Source organism: Podarcis pityusensis (genome assembly GCF_964106645.2).
Source record: "Podarcis pityusensis genome assembly, chromosome: Z".
Taxonomy (NCBI): domain Eukaryota; kingdom Metazoa; phylum Chordata; class Lepidosauria; order Squamata; family Lacertidae; genus Podarcis; species Podarcis pityusensis.
In genome coordinates, this window is record NC_138044.1 from 14,661,251 (window position 1) to 14,685,700 (window position 24,450).

The window sequence follows — 24,450 nt, forward strand, 5'->3', positions numbered from 1 at the left end:
AAGCCTTCCTGAAAGAAAACCGTTTTAACCAAGCGCCTGAAAGCCAGTACGGCATAGTGATTAGAATGTCGTACTAGGACCCGAGGAAGACTATGGTTCAGATTCCCCCACTTGGCCATGAAGCTTTAACTGGGTGCAACTTTGCGGGCCCATCACTGCCTCAGCCTAACCTACCCCACAAGGTTATTGTGATTAATTGAAGAGGGAGAAATATATATGGCCTATATTTTATTTATTTTTTGCAGCCAGCACCTCTTTTTCTAGAAAAATAGCATTGAGTGAAACAATATTTGGAATGCATATATATATATATATATATATATATATATATATATATATATAATGTATTTGGATAATAATACCATATATATACATATACTTGGCGTGTGTGTGTATGCAATTAATGAATAGATACATAAATAAATAAATAAATAAATACATATAGTCAGAGCCTTCCCCACTGGTGAAATTAGGCTTGAACAATAAACTAACAGAGTGGCTCAGTCCAGCTGCCTGGTGCCTGTTCAGAGGGCTGTGTTGGATGCAGGGGGAGGCATAGGAAGGCCCTGCTAGGCCGAGGCCCTCGCAACTGTGTGAGGATGCCAGGTGACAGCTTCAAATGGAACCATGATCCCAGTAAGCCACAACTCAGTACTGTGAGCATGAGCATAGCCAAGGGAGAGCCGGGGGGACGGGACAGGGAGGGGCACCTGCCCCCCCAATCAATAAAAATACATAAACGTACATAAATAAAAATACATAAACGTACATAGTCAACTGAGGTTCTGCCCCCCCCTCCACAAAAGGCCTGCCCCATGCAAAAAAAAAATACTGGCTATGCCCATAACCGTCAGGTTTGTGAGCCAGTGTGGTGTAGTGGTTGGAGGAGTGTTTGACTAGGACTTCGGAGAGCAGGGTTCAAATCCCACCTCAGCCATGTGGGTCACTGGGTGACTTTGGACCCAGCGCTGCCTGTTCTGGGGATTAAATGAGGGGGAGAACTATGTGCACCTCCTTCAGCTCTTTGAAGAAAAAAAGGTTGGGATATAAATGCAATCAATAAAAGCAAAATAAAGAGTATTGACGCTCACAGAAATCACTACCCTTAAGCCCAAAAATGTCGTGTGAGGCTGTGACCAATATGTTAGGACTTTGGCTGGGGCAAGATCTGAGTTCAAATTCCCTGCATATGCTGCCCTTGGGCTGAAAATGATTCCCAGTCACAGGGCAGGAGTGCCAGCTTGGCCCCGTGACCATGGGTGCCCGGGGCTGTGGGTGCCATGCAGCGTGCATGGTCCTGGCACTGAAATTTGTGGGTGCCTGGCCCCTTCATGGGGAATTTTGTGGGTGCTCGGACACCAAGGGCCCCAGGGAGTTGGTACCTATGTCACAGGATTAAAATATTGAACCCTGCAGTGTAGTTTGCGAAACAAAAGAGACAGGAATAGCCTTGCAGCATCTTTGCCAGCAGATGGCGGACTATCCCTTGCAGAAGTCCATTGATGTTTGCGTTGCTTCTTTGCTGGCAGACCAGTTAATGTATGCTACCACAAGCTCATCCAAGCTAAAGAGCAACAACACTGCATGCACTTACGGACCCAGAATCGCTTGTCTACTTGCAAGTAGTATATGAGGGTTCATAGGAGCCAAGCCCTAGGACCAGAGGAGTCTTCAACACCCCCCAAAATATTTGAGTGACCCAGGCCCCTCAAAGTTATTGGAAATTCCCATTCAAATTGTGTGTGTGTGTTTGTGTGTCAGGGTTTACCTGGGCCCCTCCAATATTTTATTCAAATTAGCACCCCTGTTAAGGATTCAAATGCCCACTGAGTGACCTTGGCCCAGCCTCTCGGTGTAACCTACCTCACAGGGTTGGCGTGAGGTTGGCGTGAACCATGTACACCACCTTGGGTTGGCGTGAACCACAGGGTTGGCGTGAACCATGTACACCACCTTGCAGAAAAAGATAGGATATACGTGCAATAGAATAAATAAGGTGGGTGGGAATAGATACTGACACCCACATCAATGAAAGAATGATAAGAAGGTGGTGTGGTGGGGATTTGAGCTGCAGCCCACCCATACACTGGCCTAGTCTCGTGTGGTGGTCTAAACCCCACCACCACCACCACCACCACCACCACGATAGCTGGCACCAGCTGAATCACGCTTGTCGCCATCCTCCCCGACTCTTGAAACCCCGAATGCTCTTTTATGAAAAAATAATAATATAGGCAGGCTTCGCGTTACCAGAGCAACCCTCTCCACCATCGCCACCACCGCTGCTCTGCCCTCTTCACTGCTGGCATGAAATTGATCAGGCAAGGCTGGTTCCAGGAGCTTCTGTTCACCTCCGCAGCATCCCCGGGGCGCCTGAAAATGTTCAGGCTTCTGTGTGAATGGAGATCAAGCGGTTGGGGGCGGGCATTGCTTTATATGCCGTAGCCTTGCAGGGCGCTGGGGGGCCGTTAATTGGAAGGGCCCTGCTGGGTCTTCTGTTCCTGTTAAGAGCACATGTTGCAGGCCCGAGGACTGAGCCTACAGTGGAAATATCCCATGCAGAGGACCTGGACAAAAAAACGTGTTCCACCTGTGGTGTAGTTGTTAAGGTAATGGTTCCTAAACCTTTTCGTGCTACCACTTTCTTGGTTCCATAAACTCGTCCCCAGTGCCCCTTACCCAACCCCATAAAAAGTATTAATCAGAATACTGGTTTGCATGAACATAGGAAGCTGCCTTATACTGAGTCAGACTTTGGTCCATCTTGTTCAATGTTGTCTACACTGACTGGCAGCAGCTCTCTAGGCATTCTCCCAGCTCTATACAAATTTAATAAAGAATAATAATAATAACAGACAGGAGTGCCTGGCGTGCTCTGGTCCATGGGGTCACGAAGAGTCGGACACGACTAAACGACTAAACAATAACAATAATAATACCTGGAGACACCACTAGGGATTGAACCTGAGACCTTCTGTATGCAAAGCAGATGCTGTACCACTGAGCTACACCCCTTCCTCTAAAGATAAAGTAAGATTCTTGTGAGTCCTTACAGTTCTGCATTAAAGGCCGAATTAAATAAGAAGCTGACATCTACTGAGTCTTTGGTATTGTTTACACTGACTGGAAGCAGGTTCTCTGGGTTTGGGGCAGGGAACCTCTCCCAGACCTATATGGAGATGCTTCTGCATGCAAGACAGATGCTCTGTCACTGATCTATGGCCCTTCTAAGGAAGATAATGACAAAATAAAATTTGAAACAGTAACAATTAATTTATTCACAACCCGATTACAATTATTTAGTTTAATTACAAAACTGATGAACTTGATTCTTTTCCTTTAGACTGTTAAAACATTATATATATATATATATGCCTTGTGCCCATCTATATTTTGAAAAACAACAAAAACAAAAGAAAATTTCTGTATTTGCCTACATTGGTGCATCTTTAAAAAAAATCCAATCAGGCACTCTGCACATGTTGAGAATAAATTTAGCCCTCAGATTATTAAAAAAAAAAACACCCTCCTTTGTTCCATTGTTGTTTGGCTGTTCTGTCCATGCTCAGAATCCTTTAGATCCCTACAAAACAACCCCTTTAATTTTCTCCCTGTAGACCTGTCTGCAGCCAGTCTGGGTGCAGCCAACCACCAAGTCAACAGGAGATGCCTCCTTATTAGGCAACCTTTATCTAGGTTATATAGATTCGCCTTCGAGGAGGGGAAAGCACTCTGCACGCGCTCAGGGGCCTCCCACCCAACGATGCCTTGCGGTTTACTGTGTTTTGGAAACGCGAGGTGGCGTTTGCTAGCTTGGAAAAAATATGTGGGAGACGGGGAGCAGAGTAAAAGCGAAGAGGCGATCTTTTAAAAGCCTGCTGGCGGCTGTTTGAGTCATTTCAGTTCCCCCCCTCCCCTTCGCACGCTCACTACCCCCGCCCTTTGCAAATTGTTGCAAGCTGGGCGCAACGTTCAGAGCGCTGTCTCTCTCTGTCTCTGTCTCCAGACTCCCCAAAAGCAGATCCATTTTTTCCCTTCCTCTTCCTGCTTTCTCTTCACCCATGGACCTCTTTTTTGCAGGAGAGCGACCAGGAGGGAAGCAGCGAGGCGCTCCTCTCCCCAAGCAGCGCGGGGAGACAACAATAGGAAATTGAAGAGGCCGGGGGAGGCGGAGGGAAGCGAAATTGACTAGCAACGAGACTGTGCTGGTGGCGAAGAGAAAAATAATAATTCCTCCTTTGCTGGACGCAAAAAGCGGCTGCTGTGTATAGGAGAGTTTTATGGAGCCGCCGGCTGGGAATCGCCCTAGTTCCGCCCGGAGAAGGAGATCAGGAAGACGGGATTATTATGGGCTTGCCAAGAAGACGCTGAGCTACTCCCGGGTGGTGTTGGCAGGGGTTGGAGCATCGCCAGGCTCGCTGGAGACCTGCTGCCGCGGCCGCCTTTCTTAACTGGGCAAAGCCAGGCAGCAAGGACTCTTGACAAGGCGTAAAAGAGGGAGAGCCCTTTCCTGAGCTGGATTTATAACCGCATGGCAAGCGACCAGTGAGTGACCCAGCGATCAGGGCAAGCGACCCTGAGTGGATTCCTCTCCTGCGCCTTTTCTCCTCAAACAGCCTTTGGGAACGATGAGCGGGAGATGATGATGTTGGATAGCCAGGTAAAGGACGCGCGCTTTTGCAAAGGCTAGAAAATAATAATCGTGATGGTAGAGGTGGAAGGGGCCCCAAAGGGGGCATCTAGTCCAACCCCCTGGTAATGCTTTGCAGCGCAAGCGAAAGAGCAGCCACCCCCCACAAATGGGGGGAATAATAGGCAGGTCTTCGCCCCCCGAGAGTTTGCGATCTGGGGTTTGCCAGCAGGTGGAAAACGGACAGGTGGCTTATTTAGTCAGAACTGCTTCTTGTTATTGTTGAAAGGAAACTGCCTTATATAGCTTAGTACTGTCTACACTGACTGGCAGCAGATCTCCAGGGGGTCTGTACCTGGAGGGGCTGGGGATTGAGCTCTACCTCTCTGCTATGACTTTCCCCCCTAAAAATGAATTAAGAAACTATTAAGAATGGCTCAGAATTAAAGGCTGAGTTAAATAGGGATATATCGAGGTGTCTTATACTAAATCAGCACAATCTATGCTGCCTGACACTAGCTCTGATTTCAGGCAGGAGTTATTGCCCAGCCTTACCTAGAGACAACAGGGATTGAACCCAGAGCCTTCTGCATGCAGACCAAGTGCTCTACCACTAAGCTCTGGCATTCCCCTCTAAAAAAGGAAGTAAGATTCCAGTCCTCATGATTCTGAATTTAAAGAAGGGCTGGGGAGCTGACTTCTGCTGAAGTCAGTCCATTGGCCCCTCTTGCTAAATACTGCGTACACTGACTGGCAGCTGCTCTCCAGGGTTTCAGACAGGGACTCTCCCCCAGCCCTACCTGTAGATGCCACTGGGGATTGAACCTGGGCCCCTCTGCCACTGAACTACAGCCCTTCCACAGCTTATGCTGTGTGTGGCATCTAACAACATAACATAAATGAAAATGCTTTGGTCTCTGCCCCACAGTGCTTCAGTCTACAGTCGGCCAGGATATACAGAAACCGATTGAATCCTTTTATGAGGAAGACCTTATCAGTCACCTCCCTGCCTTATGTTTGAGCTTCTTGGAAAGGGAGGAGCTAAGGTGGACCTTTGGCCTGATCCAGCACAAAAGCCCTTGTATTCTTACAGTATGATTAGAGAGGAGAAAGACAGGCTGACTGGTGGCTATATGAGCTATGACAAAAAAATAGAACGTCCATTTTCAGGAGCAGTTTGCCTTTCAGTACAAACCAAGGGTTAGGTGATCATGAAAGGCTATTCCTCCAAGTCCTTGGTCTTGAGCTCTGTGATGCTTCTGACTGGCTGGTCTCAGAGGGTTCCTGCCCCCCCCCCCCGCTCTAATCCAGGAAGGCAATTCTCGAGTTGACTGTGGGTTGGGGGGGGGGAGTGGAGACCAGATGAAACTAAAAAAAGATGTACATGAGCAAATGCAATTTCAGGACATTCTGGAAATGAATATATATACACAAGAGCTTCCACTCTGGAAGTGGTGAAGATCACATGAATTAGAAGGGGAGGCTATCTCTGAGCATGTGTCGAGTGCTACCCACTAACACAGCCTTTGCCAACCCTCCAGAAGTTTAGAACTGGAATTCTAAGCAGCCCTAGCCAGCACGCTGGTAGTTGTAGTGCAAAACTTCTAGAGGGTGCCTGGTTGGCAAAGAAGGTGGCATCCCTTCCCCCAAGTGTTCTTAGGATTTAAAGCACATTACTTCCCCTCAATAATCCTGGGAACTGTAGTTCTTTAAGGCTGCTGGGAATTGTACCACTGTGAGGGGGTAAAAGCTACAGTTCCCAGGATTCTTGGTGTGTGTGTGTGTGTCATGTGTTTTTAAACATATTATGTTTGTTGCAACCTGCTTTTCAACAGGCCACACCAGTGGTTGAGTAGCTTCCTTGCATGTAGATTAAATCCTTGGCATCTCCAGGTAAGGCTGTGAGAGATCCCTACCTGAATCCCTGAGTCAGTGTAGATAGTACTGAGCTAGATGGACCTGTGGTCTGTCTCAGTAGAAGGCATATTCTTCTGTTCCTAGGCACCAGCTCCAGGACTTGTGGATTAATAATGCTGATGATATAATTATAGAATGCCTCTGAGCATGTGCCGTAGGCCTTCCCACATCAGATGTACTCATCTAAATTTGGGACTGGGCTTCCAGCCAGCTCTGAAGCCCTGGCACTTCTAGCTCTCTCCCACCCCTTCCAGTTAGCCCACAAAAAACATTTTGCGTAATGGGGTTGTTGATGCTTTTGTGGGTTTGCCAAATTATCACCTTCACCTCTGCCGAGAGGACGTGCTCATAGCTGTATTACGCCATCCCTGCTTTGCTAGGGGGTGAGGGAATTCAGCCTCAAGAATTTCATTTAATTCCCACCATGAGAGGGAACCAGGAGTTGCCTAGAAAGAAGAAGGTTACTTTCAGGAAACCTGTCTAACATGGTTTGAGATCCCTGTCATCCCTTCTCATGAATCCTTGCAGTGTTTGGAGGATGCTGGGCAAGTCACTTTTGTGGAGTGGGAAATTTGTGTCCCACCATGATCCTCAGCGACATAGGAAAAGAATATTCAATAATTTGGCCAGTTCAGGAGTATCCCAGAGCCTGAGATTTGAAACCTGAGATCTGGGGCGGCCCTGATGATGTCATGGGGGGAGGCCTCCTAGTGATGTCACAGGGGTGGGCTTTGGAGATGGAGGTTAATTGGGAGAGGAGAGCAGAGGAGAGGCATCCCAGTGTGTCCCTTCTATAATTTGCAGTCAGCTCCTGCTGGGCTGAAGCTTGCAAGTTGTATGCACTGTCGTCGTCATCATTTTTATTGTCATTATTACTATTGTTAAAGGCCACCTCACATACCTGGAGATTCATGCCAATCAGTTGCTGCCTGGAGACGGCCAGGCAAACCGGGAGACTTTGCGTCAGACCTGGAGGTCTGACAACCCTAGTATGAAAGGATATTAACTTGTCTCTTACAGTTGGTCTGAGCAACCAGTGTTTCAGGAGCAGTAATGGTTTGTGCCTGTTTGGCCTGGTGGGGCAGAAGGCAGCGAGCCCAAGAAGTAGATGGGGCCAGTAATGAGTGGAGACAGGGCCAATGGCAAGTGGAGGCAGAGCCAACTAATTATGGTTTTGTTCCTATCCTCCTCACTAATGAGTTCTGCAAGAGCAACTAAGGAGGAGGAGGAGGAAGCTGGCAGTCTGTGCCACTTGCCGGACTGGTTGTAAGAAAGCAAGCCCATGCCAGGAGGGCGGTCAGTTGGGTACACTTGCTCTGGACCTCAGAGGACTAAGCTGGCTGGGGCCCCCACCAGGGACCGGCCAATTTTTTGCTTGAGTTTATAACTTTATTCTAACAAGACTCCCACCTTGGGCCTCAGACAAGCTCTGCCCAAGACTGAGAGAGGATGTTTGGCTGAGGGCAGACTGAAGTTCATAGGGCAGTGCCCATTTCCAAACAGCCTCCACTGTTTGGCACAGCACCGGTACTGGAAATTCTCTCCCTCTTGCATATGTGTGTTACTCAATGCTCGCTCTGTACAAGCTCAGGTGCCCCCTCTGTTCAATTCCAGGACAGTGTCATAGCTGGAGGACAAGCGTCTTTGGGATTTTTTACTCTCGTTTTAAGCCTTATGTGACTTACGTAGCCAAAGGACCCAACACATTTTCCCAGCTGGCTGCTGGAAAACCCCCAATTAGAGCATGAAAGCAATATTCCTACCCAGATATCTGTCCCCACCAATGGTGCCATCAGGGAAGGATTTTGGGGTCCAGGGTCCAGAACTCCATTTGGCAAGGGAGATTCCACTTGGCGAAGGGCTGATTTTTTCATATTTTGAAGCACAGAATACACATTACCATCTAAATAGCACCCCCTTCCATAATACCATTAAGTCCAGAACCGAAGACAAGAAGAAGACGGCCACCAACTTGGATAGCTTTAAAATAGGATTAGACAAATTTGCAGAGGATAAGGCTAGCAATACTTTGAATTGCCAGTTTCTGGAAACGGCAGAAGGGGAAGAGTTGCTGTTGCATCCCAGTTCTGCTTGTGGCCTTCCTTTTGGGGCGTCTGGTTGGCCACTGTGAGAACGTGATGCTGGACTAGATGGGCCACTGGCCTGATCCTTCTTATGTCCAAACTATCCCACAGGTGCCCAGTATTTGGTATGTTAGAGAGAGACTGCAGCTGTACCTGGAGGTTCCATTTAGCTATCGATTCTGTTTCAGGAGAAAGGGGGTGCCATACTTGCTTTGATTTAAAGCCATACCGTGGAAATGAATTGGAAATGTTATATATTTTCCCCCTTCCTTTTACCTTCCTTTATGGGTATCTCCTCTGTCTAAGAAGAGTGTATTTAAAATAACCTTGGCAGGCTTATCAAGAAATAGATCTCTTTCACATCCTGCCTCTTATGAAAACATCTGGCAGTGGGCATGAGAGTCTTCTTTCCTTTGCTCTGGTGGATGGTCTAAGGAAGTGTTTGTTACAAAACCTTCACTTTATAGAAGTACCAGAGTCTAGCCACAAGTTATCAACAGCCCTTATTCTGAAGGAAAGTGCCTGTCCTACTTGCCTTTGATGCAGATATAGTTGCCACAGGTGGGTCCAGACATTTAACTGTTGAACTGCTGCTATGCTGCAAAAGCAGATGGTGTTCTGATTTATATGAGCTGCTGTTGTACAGTAATGCGGTTGTGTAGGTGGTTGTATGTGTGAAGAATCAGTTTCATTCTTTGTGTTTAAGTCTTGTGGTTTGACTACAAGTCATGAGATCTAAATGCACTTGATTTTGTGGAAGTGTGGAGTGTTCAAGAAGGCTGGGGTTATGTCAGGTTTAAGGGACTGTGTGTAATGCAGAAGTGGAAGAAAGTCCTGATAGCCAACACAGAGACACAAGTCTCAGAATGTGGTACAATATTGGCATTCAGAGAACCTCAGCTTTCATTTGCAGGGAATCAAGTTTCTAGTTCTCATTTTATTTAGGATGCTGCCTTCTTCTGAGTCAGACCACTGGTGCACGTAGCTCAGTATTTTCTACAATGACTCCATGTTTTTCGTACCTGGAGATGCCCTTGGGGGTTTAACCTCGGACCCTCTGCATGCACAGCACTTCCCCAAATTAATTTATCTGTCAATTATAGTTCCCAAACCCCCTCCCTTTCTCAGCTTTCTCTTTTAGGTCTGTAAAATGGTCCTAGAATATTTTAAAGTAATCAGATATTCATTTATGTCCAAGTTTTTTGAAAAATAGCTTTAATATCTGTTAAAAGCAGCCATATTCTACCTTTCCTCCAAGGAGTTCATGGCATACAGGCTTCTCCCTTTATCCCTGCACAACAACCCTGTAAGGTACCGTAGGTTAGGCCTGGAGAGAGAGACTGGCTTAAGGCCACCCAGTGAGCTTCGTGGATGAGAAGGGATTTGAACCCCACTCTTCCAGGTTCTTCACCTCTGCTAAGAAATGCTTGTGCTAATAATAATAATAATAATAATAATAATAATAATAATAATAATTTATTATTTATACCCCACCCATCCGTCTGGGTTTCCTCAGCCACTCTGGCTTAACTTAACCTGAAGCACCACTTTAGCTAATGGGGCCTCCTGCTGTTGCCGCGCCGCTGGAGCACGATTTCTGTTCTCATCCTGAAGCAAAGTTCTTAACCTGAAGTAATATTTCTGGGTTAGCGGAGTCTGTAACCTGAAGCGTGTGTAACCTGAAGCGTGTGTAACCTGAAGCGTATGTAACCCAAGGTACCACTGTAGTTTCTGGGTCACCTTCAAAGGTAGCTAGGGCTATGTCTGCTTAATTTTTTATTACGCATACAAGCCTTAAATAAAGAAAATCATCCACTTTAACCTTTTGCCAGCTCTGATCAGCACCACCCTCCCTGATCAAGGATTACGTCCCAATCAGCAATGAAATATGAGTTTCATTAAATGATTTTTTCTCCTTGGGGCAGGCTGCACCTGCCAAAATCCAGTCATGCAACAAGTGTGCAAAAGAGACCTTCCTCTCTGGCCTTGCACAGTATGTATGTGTGCACTTTGTGTTGAATGCTTCGGACAATCCGTTCCCTTTGAGAGAAAGAGCTGGAGATTCTCTTGGAACAACTCCCAGGAATTATTCTGAGCCAGGAGTGGATAACTTTTGTAGGTTTACGGATGTTGCTGGACTCCAGCTCCCATCAGCCCCAGCCAGCATGGTCAACAGCCAGGGATGATGGGAGTTGGAGTCTAAAGATCACTAGAAGAACACAAGTTCCCCAGCCCTGATCTGCGAAACAGCCTACAAGAGATGGAGGAATGCCTCTTATTTAAAAGAGGCGTTCCCTCATAGGAGAGAGAGGGGACAATGCCTCTCCTTAGATTAGAGCTGGGGAATCTGTGCCCCTCTATATAGTGTGGGACTCCAACTCCCATCAGTCCCCATCAGCATGGCCAACAGTCAGGGGACGATATGGTTTGCAGTCCAGCAACTTCTGGAGGCCTCCTCTAAGTCAGTGGTCTTCCACTATAGATCTCCAGCTGTTGTTGAACTGAAACCCACATCACCCCTGGCTGTTGGCTAAGCTGGGTCTGGAGGATGAGATTTGTAATTCAACAACAGAGGGGGAAGAACACTGCTCCAAGCAGAGGTCTTTGCTGCATTTCTGCCAGCCAGAAGGGGGAGCCTTCTGCTTTGTTTATATTAGGTTGTCCCTCCCTTCTCTTCTCACCAGGTTAAAGCAGTGAAGAGTCTTACACCACCAGTAACTAACACATTGACTGTGTGGTGTAAGCTGTTTTGTGTTACAGTGATTTTGTATTCTTGTGTTCCCTCTCAAAACACTTCAGAATTCCAGGCAAGACTAGGCCTCTCACAGCTTACAGCTAAAGCCAAAGCAGAATTTCCCACCTAGACATTTTCAATTTGGCAAAATGTCACTGTTCTGATTTTGACATGGGATGGCCTTGGTTGCTTTATGTTGCCTAATTCTCCTCTCAAGCAAGGCTTCACACCCTGTGTTTCCACAAGAGTGGGGACAAGTTATTAAGGGAGGGGGGAGAAATCGAATTCAGTCCTCATTTAAAGGCGGTGCAACCTGATTTGTGCTTTCTGAATTGACACGAGAACCAAAACTCAGCCATCTTTCGAAATTCACACATATATGAATTTTACAATGCCAGTCTCCAACCAAAGAGTGTTTACAAAAATGCATATATTGAGGAGAAGTGACCATAAAAACGAATCTTTTAATGAAAATTGCATACGAATGTGCATTCTGTATGGGGAAATGGCTGCAAAAAAGTGTTATTGAGTCAAAGCTACATCCAAACATAGGTCTCTCTCTCTCTCTCTCTCTCTCTCTCTCTCTCTCTCTCTCTGTGTGTGTGTGTGTTAGGAGAAATTTGCACTAAAATGCTAATAAATTTCATGAGGATATGGCCCTTTAAGCACCACGTCTACCTCTAGTTGAGTGTTATAACTTCTGCTTGGTGTGCAGAACATTCCCTGTTCAACTTCCAGCATCTCCAGATCAGGTGGGCTTCTGCCTGAATGCCTGTCTGCTGGCAGTCTGTGTAGATGACACTGAGCTAGATGGACCAATACGCTGACTCAGCAGAAGACAAGTTTCAGTGGGACTGTTTAAATCAGCCTTCACTGTATAGTTGTTGTAAACTGCTCTGGGTGTTTTTTTTAAAATGAATAGTGGAATATAAATATTTCAGAATCATGAGGACTGGAATCTTGGATTTTAGCTGTTTTACCTTTGGATCAGAGGTTCAGTGCCCAGGGAGGAGAGACTCCTTCCTGAAACCCTGGGGAGCTGCTGCCAGTCAGTGTAGACAATACTGAGCTAGGTGGACCAATGTTCTGATAAAGCGGATTCCTGTGTAGTCATGACTTTAGTCCTGTTGATTTAAATAAGAACTCAGTGCAACTGATTTTGCCTGCAATAATAAAGCAGGGATAGGCAACGTGGTGCTCTCTAGATGTTGTTGGGACTACAACTGCCATCAGCCTCAGCAAGCACGATCAGTTGTTAGTGATGATAGAAGTAGTAGCCAAACAACTTCTGGAGGGCACCACGTTGGCCATCCCTGCACTAAAGCAACTCCACACGTGACATCATGTGCAATCAAACGTCTTCACTGAGCTTTTGTTTTCTCTATTGAATCTTCTCCACATCAATTTTCTTTTGTCCTTCCTGCCTCGTGCACCGTTTGGCCAGCGGTCAAAGAAAATGTTTGTGCATGTGGGCTTGACGTCAAGGGTGACGGGCTGCATCCAGGATAAATTTCTTTTTTCCCAAAGGTTGCTGGGGGTGGGGTAAAAACACTTAACTGCAAAATAATACCAGCACCCTGTCTGCTGGATAATTTGATAAATGGGTTGACCTTCTAGACAGGACTGAGCTCACAAAAATGGACAATACTTTTTTCTTTTTAAGTTTCTTGTGATTTGTGCCTAGGAGGAGCTGGTTATCTTTCTGCCTGCATCTCAAGTCCCTCTTGGAACTGGGCCTCACCTGTTCCGCAGGATGTCTGGGGCTTATTTTCGTTCTCTCAGTGGGAATGTCTGGACATCTTCATCTCAGTTCTGTCAGTGCTGGAGACAGGAAATGGACATGATGAAGGTTGCCGTCTGACACCAAAGCATCAAACTGTGCCGCCAGGCCTCATGAATTTGTTGAAGGATTAAATGGCAACGCTAAGCTGTGGTTTATTAAACCCCAAAGCAAACTTAATTCATGTTCTGTTCATGTGGCAGTTATGGGAGCTACTCTCAGGCATAGTTCAGATATTCTGGGGCCACATTCACGCCACATGTTTATGGTGCGACAACGGCACTTAAAAAAGTAATGGCTTCCCCTAAAGAATTCTGGGAACTTTAGTTTGTTTAGGGTGCTGAGCATTGGTAGGAGACTCCCCTATTCCCCCTCCTATTGCTATAATTCCCAGAGTTCCCAGGGAACAGGGACTGACTGTTAAATCACTCTGGAAATTATAGCAATAGGAGGGGAATAGCGGAGTCTTCTATCAACTCTCAGCACCCTTAACAAACTATAGCTGCCATAATTAATTTGGGGAAGCTGAGACTGCTTAAAGTGGTATCATAGCACTTTAGATGTATGGTGTGAATGTGACCTGAGCTAGTTTATTCCAAGTACTGCTACCATCTAGCATTAATCCATCTAACTTTCCATTGAAATTAGTGGGTTTAAGTTACCTATGTTTGTTAATTTCAATGAGTCTAATAGCATTGGAGGACTAGCATTGGATATAGATCATAGTCTTCTCACTGACATATAAATTGTGTTCACATTCCCACTGACTCACCATGTTTCCAGTCCTGGGTTATTAATCTGTGTTCCCATGATGTTATCCAAACTGCATATGTATCCTGTACTTTGTTATAAAATACAACTGTGTGTTGCATTGTTTTCTCAAGCCAGCTTCACACTTACTGCAGTCTTCAAGCCGTTCCTAATTCATCTTCAGCCAAGATATGAACACCTTTGCAGACGGTCAAGATACGCACACCCGTCAAAGACCCCTGGTGTGTAGACAAATGGGGAAAATCTGACTCTAATGAAGACATGCTGATGTGAACAGCTTGGGGGGGGGGAGAAATTCGGGGGGGCGGACGGACCTAACCCTGAATCAATTTCACTATGCTCTAATGTCGCAATGTGAACATGCCCCTAGTTTTCTGAGGGCCGATCACTGCGGTCATCTCCAGTAGCCGAAAGTGGTTGAACATGGGTTGTTGTACAGCTTTGTAGGCATATGGAACACTGTCTTATACAGAGCCAGCCCATTGGCTTATCTAGTTCAATACTGTCAACATGGACTGGCAGTGGCTTTCAGGATTTCAGGCATGATTCTCTCTTGGCCCTATCTGAAGATTGAACCTGTGACTATCTGCATAGCCCTTTGTCCCTCATTTGCTCCTTGGGAGAAGCCCTTTACTCTCCCAGTGTCGTGATGAGTGATCCAGGCCTGAACTATTTCCTTTGCAAATAGCAAGTGGCAATAACTTGAGAATGGCTCTTGAGGGATTGGGTTAGAAAACGCCTTTCCCACCAAGGAGGACATTTCCCAATAGCTGTGACGCATTTGGCCCATGGGCCATCTCTGGAGACTTGACCCTGAAGTGCCACTGAGTTTTCAGGGAGTAGGATCTTGGCTTTCTTCTCAATCTTTCTCTTTCCCTTTGGAGGAAAAAGAGAGAGGCCATTTTGCTGTCAACACTGGATGGGAATCTTGAAGATGATTTATTTATGCAAACTCCTCAATGTATAAATAAAAATTTTTTCCTTCCTGTAGCACCTTAAAGACCAACTAAGTTAGTTCTTGGTATAAGCTTTCGTGTGCATGCACACTTCTTCAGATACACATCTGAAGAAGTGTGCATCTGTGTATCTGAAGAAGTGTGCATGCACACGAAAGCTTATACCAAGAACTAACTTAGTTGGTCTTTAAGGTGCTACAGGAAGGAAAAAATTTTTATTTCGACTATGGCAGACCAACACGGCTACCCATCTGTAACTCCTCAATGTATAGTAATGGCCCTTGCAGATGTTTTGGACTATGATTCCTTTAATCCCTTACCATTTGCCTTGATGGCTGGGGCTGATGGGAATTGGAGTACAAAACATCAGGATATTTGGGTGCTTGTATAAGCAAAGAGAGAGAAGTCTCTGCTCAAAGGCGCTTGCAATCTAAACTCTGAATGTAACAACAAAGGAAGGGAGAGACGCTGGAGTAGTCGAGAGACTTCAGCTTATCGGCTGGTTATCTTTTCGGCCCTGGGGGAACATTTGGACTTTAATTATGCCTCTTGCTTGCCTGGGAGAAGGATCAAGAGGGGTGTGTAAGTATGTATAGGAACTAGCCAAATTAAATTCATGGCTCTGTCCCTTGTTTGCCTCTGGCTCTGCCCACCACTGGCAGGTAGCCCTCCAGATGTTGCTGGACTACAACTCTCATCATCCCTGACCCGTGGCCATGTTTGCTGGGGCTGGTGTGAGCTGTAGTTGAGCAATCTCTGGAGGTCCATAGGTTACTCATATCTGGTTTAGGCACTGTTCTCACAAGCTCATGTCCCGGTGGTGCGGGAATAGCTGTTGCATTCTGGGCCTCGCCTTCATATTTTTAAAAAATAATAATTCAGATTCCACCCTTTTCATCTATGTCCCGTGTACATTATCTGTAAAGATATGCCATGGGGCCATATCCCACATTGCCCTGGGGCTGTGGTCACAGCACTAGTAATGGCAGGGTGTTCTCTGGCATCACCTCCAGGGACCTATTTTTGCAGGGCAGAGGCTGGAATTCCGAGCAGGCCTCAAAGCCTGTCCTAGTTGCCATGGCAATATAATGGGATTTTTTTTTAAGTTCGGCAGATGCATTCCGCCTTCTTCACAGCACTGACATGACAAACCTGGCAGAAGGACCTGGGGGCTTTGGGTATTGCGATCTGAGCTCCCATTTGCCCCCTTGAATGAGGCCTGAATGTGCTCACAAAAGCTGCCTCGCCATTGTATGGTTGGTTGGCTGGGGATTCAACATGACATTACCCCTTTGACTCCAAAATGGAAACACAGACACTTGATTGGTGCTAAACCATGAAGCAGTGTTGTGCACCCATTGAATGTGTGGAATTCCTCCCAATTAATTAATTAATAATAGTTGCCCACACAAGACAGTTTCTTGGTTTCAAAGAATTTAATGTGGTTTACTCAGTGGTAATAGCATTTGCTTTGCACGCTGAAGGTCCCAGTGCCACAATAACAGCCATACTTCCAACATCTACAGACCAGGTTAGGACTGTCCCCTGCCTGAATGCAGGTAGGCCCTCCTTTTTCTCACAAGTGAATGAGGCAATAACAATGCTTTCAACTTTATGAGACACTAGCATAGAGGAATGTAGGAAGATGCTAACAAACTGCAATTCCCAATATTATTTGGGCTAGGGATGTGCTTTAAATGTGCAATGTGTGCACAACCTTGGATTCGTCTTGAGGGGCTGTTGTCGATCACTATACCTCTGGGATTTAGACCCTTTAAAAACCAGCCACCTTTTCTCCCCAGCGACAACCAGGCCTGGAATATCTCCTGCCCTTTTCCATCTCTGAGCAGCTGAATTTCCTCTCTCCATAGTTCTGAGCCTCTAGCACCTTGAGTTTTACTCCAGGAATCCGGGCAGAGCTCCAGAAAGGGGCCCAGTCTCAGGCAAAGCATAGTTGATGCCGACCCATTAACAGGGAGGTCAGTCGAGGGCCTTTCCACCGCCTGGCATGTGTCCATCAAAGCAACAGAAAGCTCTCTAGGGATCCTGACCCACTTTCATCCTGAACACCCACCCCTCACTTTCCTTCCTTGTAAGTGAAATGGTGCATAGAAATCCAGGCCAGCCTGGGGACAGGGAAAGGGATGTATATACCCTTGAAATGAACTTCCCTCTGCTTTCATTTCCCTCCCTGTGGGACAGCCAACTTGAGTTGGGATTGGAAGGAGGCCTTATGGAAGCAGTGGGGAGAGAGGCTGCCTTCCTCAAAGTTGAGGAAATGGAGGTTGAGTGGTTTCCTTATATAGCTATTTGCAACAATCCCCCTCCCCGCCAGGTATCAGATAATACACCACAGATACCACTTTAAACAGCCATGGCTCCTATTCCCCTCACAGAGCTGTGATTCTCAAGAGTTCCCTTGGAAGAGGAATTGATTGTTAAACCGTTTTGGAATTGTAGTTCTGGGAGGGGAATAGGGGAATCTCCCAACCACTCTCAGCACCCATAGATATATTATGTACAGCTTACAGAATTATTTGGTGTTATTGGAGTGGTTTAATGCATGGTTTGAATGTGGCCATTCTCCAGCCACACACACATCCATACGTTCACACACATCTCTGTCCCTCTTTGAATATTAACAACATAAGAAGAGCCTTGCTGGATGAGGCCAGTGGCCCATCTAGTCCAGGATCCTGTTCTCAGTGGCGGCCCAGATGCCCCAATGGGAAGCTTACAAGCAGGACCTGAGCCTGACAGCAACTCTCTCCACTTGTGATTCACAGCAGCTGGTATTCAGAGGCATGCTGTGGAGGTAGATAAAACCAGCGGCGGATCATATGCCCGCGCTACTCAGGGCGGGCGGACTCCTGAGGGGGGCAGGGCATGCTACCGAGAGGGGCATGGCATGCTCCCGAGGGTCACAGAGCGCCAGTGGCGTAGCGTGGGTTGTCAGCACCCGGGGCAAGGCAAGTAATTTGCGCCCCCTAACCCGTGGATTTTAGCACCCGAGTGCGAGCGCGCCCCCCCCATGTTGCACCCGGTGTGGCCGGCACCCTTGGCACCCCCCACGCTACACCACTGTTCCAACGTTCAGCTTCACTGGATGCCCACGAGTTATATTGTACAGAGAGAGGGATAAAAACTTTCCTCTCTGTCCACTCTCTCCTTGCCATGCCTTAGTTTTGCAGGCTTCTCTCCTGTCGCCTCTTGCTTGCCTTTTCTCTAAACTAAAAACAAACCCAATGCTGCCGCCTTTCCTCAGGGCACCGGCTCCATCCCCTTGCTTAGATTCCCTCTACCAAAGCTGAAAGCAGCCTGAAGTTCCTCCTGATCGTGAATGGGAAACAGCTGGCGAAGCCGGCGGCCTGCCAGGGAAGGGATCTCTTCCTAACCTGCTCCACGGAGCCCGTTCCTTGCAAGCGCTCCGTCTCCCTCGGATGGCGAGCGCCTTTGGAAACGCGGAGCAGGCGCTTGCCGGCGAGCAGCCCCCCCGCCCCTTCCCAAGCTAATCCTTTTAAAACCGAAAGCCCCTTAACCCGCTGGCGAGAGGCTTAGCCGGGCCTCGCCCGCCCACCGGCTTCCTCTCGGAGGTTTTTGGGGAGCGCAGGGCGCGGCGAGGCCCGGCGGCGCGTCGGGGTGCGGAGGCTGCCCGTGCCGGCCAGGCGTCGGTGGCGGCGTCGGCGCTGCTGCAGCGGCTGCTCCTCCTGCGAGCAGTGAGTGGAGCGCAGCCGCAGCGGCGGCGGCGGGGGGCGCGCGCGCTAGGGCGCAAGGCTGGCGGTGGCTGCGGGGAGCCCGGCGGAGGAAGGAACTTGTCCCTTCCCTCTGGATTCGCGCCCCCCCGATGTTGCGCCCGGTGCGGCCGGCACCCTTGGCACCCCCCACGCTACGCCACTGCAGAGCGCAGAGGGTGCCCTCCCAGGCACGGGATAGCTGGTCAGGTGCATGGAGTGGCACACGCGCCCTGCAGCTGAGGGGCGGAGCGAGCCACCCACGGGGGGCAGAGTAAGCCGCTGGTGGCGGACATTCAGCGCGCCACCTGCCCGCGACTCCCAAGCCTCTCCCAACTCCAGAGCTGTCAAAACGATCTGTCGAGGGAAGATGGGGAGCTGTGCCGCTTTCCCGGTGGCCTTCTCCCTTCATTTTGACATTTCAGGACTCAGGGAGGCTTGGGAGTCGCAAGCGGGCGGCATGCCAAATGTCACCCCCCTCAGGGATGACACCTGGGTCGGCCTACCCCCACCGCACCCCCCTTCCTCCGCCACTGGATAGAACAGCCATCATGGCTAGCAGCCACTGACAGCCTTGTCCTCCTCTGTAAATTTATCAAATCCTCCTTGGTGGTCATCATTGCCTCTTATGGGAGCAAATTCCATATCTAAACTATGGGCTGTGTGAAGAAGTAAGGTTCCCCACCCCCTTCCCCCTGCACTTTTAAACATGTACCTCTTGCATTTAACGCTTCGGGAGCTTTTAGCTGGAGGGTTATGTTGTCGCGATAAACAGCCAGGTTGCCTAGTTCCTTAGCTCCTCCCTTGCCTGACTCCACGTTCCAGGTCACGGGGAGGGACATATTAAGCATGCTTCATCCAGGTGAGGCCATGTCCGTCAGGGAGTGTGAGTGCCGCGGTGGGGAGGTGGTGTTACTCATTGTTTTGGAAGGAGCGAGGCATGAAGAATGTGAGCGAGCTTCCTCGAGGATGGAAAATATCCAGGGCCAGAGCTACCCCACCGAAGAGGCAGGCATGTTCAAGAAAAGGGTCTTTTTGGAGGCGTTTCGTGAAGGGAGAGGAGACTTCAGTTTCCGTGATGTTCCTGAGGAGCTACCAAGGCAGAAAGAAGGTCAGATGGGCAGCTGGGAGATGGGTGTGAGTGTGTGTTTGGTTGCTCTATGTCATCATTTCCCTTAAATGCTGTCTTCAGGGTGTCTGGGGCTATAATCCCATTAGCCCCAGTTAGCATAACTTATGGCAGCTGTGGTCTCCATGTATCTGGGGGCAGCATTTTGGGGGATGCTTTTCTACCTTGGATTTGAGACTCTGTGTTTGAATCCCCATACTGCTTAAATCCAGCTTGATCCTTCTGTGGATTGTCCCAAACAAATAAAATAAAATAAAAATGGGGAAAGTAATTTCTGTTGGACCTTGGAAAGAACTTCCAGCTCTGCTACTCAGAAAAACCCTTGAATGCTTTTCTATCAGTTGTTGGGGTAGGAACTTGGGGGAGGAGACCCCTGTCCTCAGCACAATGGTGCACAGTCTCATCAAGTGCCCAGCAAGGGTGGAGAGGATTATGGTGGGAAGCTTAGCACAGAGAGCAATAATGGCTGATTGGCTAGGGCAGGATTGGATCCGTTCTTCTTCTTACATAGGTCTGGTGCTGGAAGCCTTCAAAACCTCTATTCTGTTTTAGGAGTTGGCTGCTAGCACAGCTCCAGCTCTTAGCCCACCAAGAGTTTACAGTTCTCAGCGTTGACAGTGGGGAAGAGGAGGGAAGGGGATGGCTATTCATCCTTCAGTTCTCCATTTATTTTACCCTAAGGCTGGTTAGGTTTTATCGGCCTTTCCAGTGACTTCTGTTATCCTCCCACAAGTCCTCTGGTGTTGAGTCTTGTTGTTCCAAAAAAGGGGTATGATTGAGAGATGTTCTTTGGTCTGAAACTCCCTCCTGAATTAGCGTGAATGAGCTGAGACCTGGACATGGATCTCCTCTGTGGGCAGAAAGCTGATCAAGATCTAGCAATAAATCTCTGAGTGATTTGAAGTAAATCAGCAAGTATTCTGAGCAGTGCTATTTTTCTAAGAAAAGAGGTGCCAGAACTCACCACAAACATCTCCCTTGTTCTCTGATTATGGCAATGGTGCCCACCTGAGAGGTGCCAGAACTGAGTTCCGATGAGTTCCAGCTCAAAAAAAAAGCCCTGATTCTGACTAATTTGTTTTGGCCCCTCTAGACTGCTGTGGGGTTTTTTGTGTGGATCTATTCTTTTATGAAATGTTATTGGCACAATAATAGCACATTAGTGGTGGATTTATACTGGACCATCAACACATCACTATCCACTGGTTGGCACCATCCACTGGTTGGCATCTCTAGGTGGGTGAGAGTGCCTTCTCGAACAATAAAAACCAATTAAGAAGACTGTGCATGCAGCCCAGCAGAAGCTGGTTGCAAATTATAGCCCACCCACCACCACATTAACCTTCATCTCGAAAAGCCACCCCATTACATCACAAGGGGCTTCCATCCATGATGTCACCAGAGCCCACCCTAGATCTCAGGTTTGGGCCCTGAAATCTCACTGTCTGGGATGCTCCTGACCTGACAACCCTATTCCTTACATTGGTTGTGCTATTTCTGTCCAAAGGGGTACTCTTGAGCTATACAGCATAATGAAACCAAGACAGAAAGGATAAACTGGAACATCTGTGGGTTTATTGATTTAATTTTTTTAAGTGAGAAAATTAGGAGGAAGAAGAAAGCTTATTTTTTAAAAAAAAACAAGTCCATTGTGGCAATAAAAAAAAACACCTTAGGAAAGCTATTAAGGAGAGGTTGCAGAGTATTCTCAAAAGGTCGCAGAATAATGGCATCGTCAAGCTTTTGTTCACACAATAAGGTTAAGGCTGAGACTATGATGCAGTCACAACTCTCCCTTGAAGATAAACGGATCATATACGCAAGGCACAGCATAAACTTCATGACGCAACCTGTTAAGTTGCCAAGCATTGTTTTGACTTTGTTTTATAGGGCTCAGACTGCAAAGGGTTGGCCTGGGTCATTTGAGTGCAAAGTATACACCTTCATCATGGAGATCTTTGGGGCCCTAGTGGGAGTCTGTAGGATAGGGGTGGGAAATCTTAGGACTGGGGGCCTGATGTGGCCCTCCATGCCTCTCTATTTGGTCCTTGGGACTCTCCCCAGGCCACACTCCTCAACAGTCCTTCTCTGCACCCTCCTTGAGTGCTTTTGGCATGGGTGGATTGTGTCCTTGAACCATGACAATACCGCTCAATCTGCATGGTTCAGCTGAGGAGGAGCAGTGTGGGGTAATAATAATAATAATAATAATATTTTTTTATTTATACCCCGCCCTTCCCAGTTCAGGAAACTGGGCTCAGGGTGGCTAACAACAAATTTAAAACACTCAATTGATGCTACAAAAAACAAAACAAACAAAAAAACCAGCATAAAATATGATTTAAAGCGTAAATAACAATAAAATCAAAAATCAGAAATCAATTTAGGGGGGAAATCCATCCAATAAACATTAGATGATCACCAGGGCTAGCTGGCTAAATTAGTCCCACTTGGGCCAGCGAGGAGACCAGGGAAGAACCAGCTGTGGGATCCCAGAGCAGGCAATCTTCACAAAAAGGGGAGGGGGAGGGAAGGAAAAAGAACAAAATATCAGGCCGGGTTCAAATTGAAAGCCATTGAAAGTAATTATTCTGTCTTACAGGCCTTGCGGAAGGAAGTTAAATCCTGCAGGGCCCTGGTCTCCAGGGACAGAGCATTCCACCAGGTCGGAGCCATCACTGAGAAGGCCCTGGCCCTGGTGGAGGATAATCTAACTTCCTTAGGGCCCGGGACCTCTAAACTATGATTATTCATGGACCTTAAGGTCCTTTGCGGGGCATACCGGGAGAAGCGGTCCCGTAGGTACGAGGGTCCTAGGCCGTGAAGGGCTTTAAAGGTCAAAAGCAGCACCTCAAATCTGACCCTGTACTCCACCGGGAGCCAGTGCAGCTGGAAAAGCACTGGGTGAATATGCTCCCATGGCAGGGACCCTGTGAGGAGCCTCACTGCAGCATTCTGCACCCGCTGGAGTTTCTGGGTCAGCTTCAAGGGCAGCCCCGCGTAGAGCGAATTACAGTAGTCAAGCCTGGAGGTGACCGTCGCATGGATCACTGTGGCCAGGTCGGGGCGGGAAAGGTAAGGGACCACCTGCTTGATGCGGCGAAGGTGGAAAAATGTCGCCTTAGCTGTTGCTGTAACCTGTGCCTCCTGTGTAGTGGTTAGAATGTCAGATAAGGACTCGGGAGACAAGGATTCAAATCCCCACTCAGATATGAAGCTCTAACCTACAGCACAGGGTTTTGTGGGACTTAAATGGGGGGGGGGGGGCTAGGAAAAAGTGGCACAAAGTGACATCTCTTGGGGTCAACCCCCAGTGGCTCTAATAGCACACAGCACAGTTTTATGTCTGTGTGTATGTGCCTGCCTGCCTGCCTGCCTGCCTGCCTGCCTGCCTGCCTGCCTGCCACAGATGACGTGAGATTCCTCTCTCCATGCCTGGAGGCCAAAGACATTCCTCAACATCAGCTGTTCTGCTAGCAAAGGCTTTCTGGATTTCCCAGCAAAAGGGGAGGGGAGTGGCTATGAAAACTTAACACATTCAGCATTCAGGGACACCTCAGGTGAAAGTCTGCTGAGTCGAACTGGTGTTATCAGGAAGGATGCAACGAGATTGTGCTTTGGCTGCATGCTTGCCATACATTTAAACCATGCGGTTTCCCACAAAGTATCCTGGGAACCGTAGTTTTCCCCCTCATGAAGCTGCACTCCCCAGTAACTTCAGTTCCCAGGATCCATCAGATTGAAATAAGCAAGAGTGGGACCAGCCCTTGCCTTTTGAGATATGATTTGTTTATTTATTTATGTGCCATGCAATTGCCAAGGTGACTTCTAAACTTTGCTCAGTTGTTCTAAGAAACCAAAACATCAATGGTTAAAATCAGCGCAGTTGATTCAGAATGCTATCCGACTGTATCCAAACATAGATGAAAAACTGTGGCTTGATCTCAGGAACGATCACACAAAAGTTGGTTAAAATCAGTGCAGTTCTGAAAGGTTCAGTCTCACATCTCAATTCAAAATGGTGGCTAATGGTTCTCTCCTCATGTCATCTTGATAACAAGCACCCTGTGAGGTAGGTTAGGATGAGAGAGGCAGTGACTGGCCTGAGGGCACCCACTGAGCTTCGTGGCCGAGGGAGGAAGATTTGAACCCTGGTCTCTCCCATGTCTTAGCCCAACTCTCCAACCACTACACTATACTGGCAATTTTTTCAGTTTGTTCCTATCTCACTTCTGATGCTAACCTGTACTGCATATGGTGTGCAGGGCAGCTGTGGCATGGCTTCTCTGAAGCTGCCTTGCGGACCAAATGCAGAGGCCTGGCAGGCCAGAGATTCACCATAGCTGATCTACTGATTAAATCCATTAAAGCCTGGAAGCCTAGTCATTAGAGGTGTTAAACGAGGAATTTAGCTGCTGGCTGTGCTCTCCAAATCAGCATCTTTACAGCCTCCTAGAGATTCCCTACCACCACCTGCAAACCAACTGATCTTATTGTGCACAAGGGGGCCGTATCCTGCATTGTAGTGTGCTCCATCAGCACAGCAACTTTGCATGCAGCTGTCTCCATGGAGACAGTACGTGGTACTCGCCTGGCGGATGGAGGGGAACTGGGGAAACCCAAAGCCGTCTGCATTTTTTTTCTTTCCTGGAGCTGAAGCAGCAGCAGCAGCAGCAGCCAATGTCTGTAAGATATTTTGGTGCTGGTTGGCTTTGGAT

The 24,450-nt window shown here is 47.7% G+C and overlaps 1 protein-coding gene across 2 annotated transcripts in view; it reads left to right on the forward strand.

Annotated features, from left to right (window-relative positions):
• The first annotated feature begins 3,949 nt into the window (after positions 1 to 3,949).
• RALGDS (ral guanine nucleotide dissociation stimulator) overlaps positions 3,950 to 24,450 on the forward strand; it is a 92,197-nt gene continuing 71,696 nt past the window's right edge. The window contains exon 1 of one of the 2 annotated variants that reach the window (XM_080990607.1): positions 3,950 to 4,660. In XM_080990607.1, the coding sequence (XP_080846733.1) occupies positions 4,640 to 4,660 (21 nt within the window). In that variant the 5' untranslated portion in view covers positions 3,950 to 4,639. Of the gene's footprint in view, positions 4,661 to 19,337; positions 19,715 to 24,450 lie in introns of those variants that run through there. The other variant, XM_080990604.1, reaches the window with a different exon arrangement.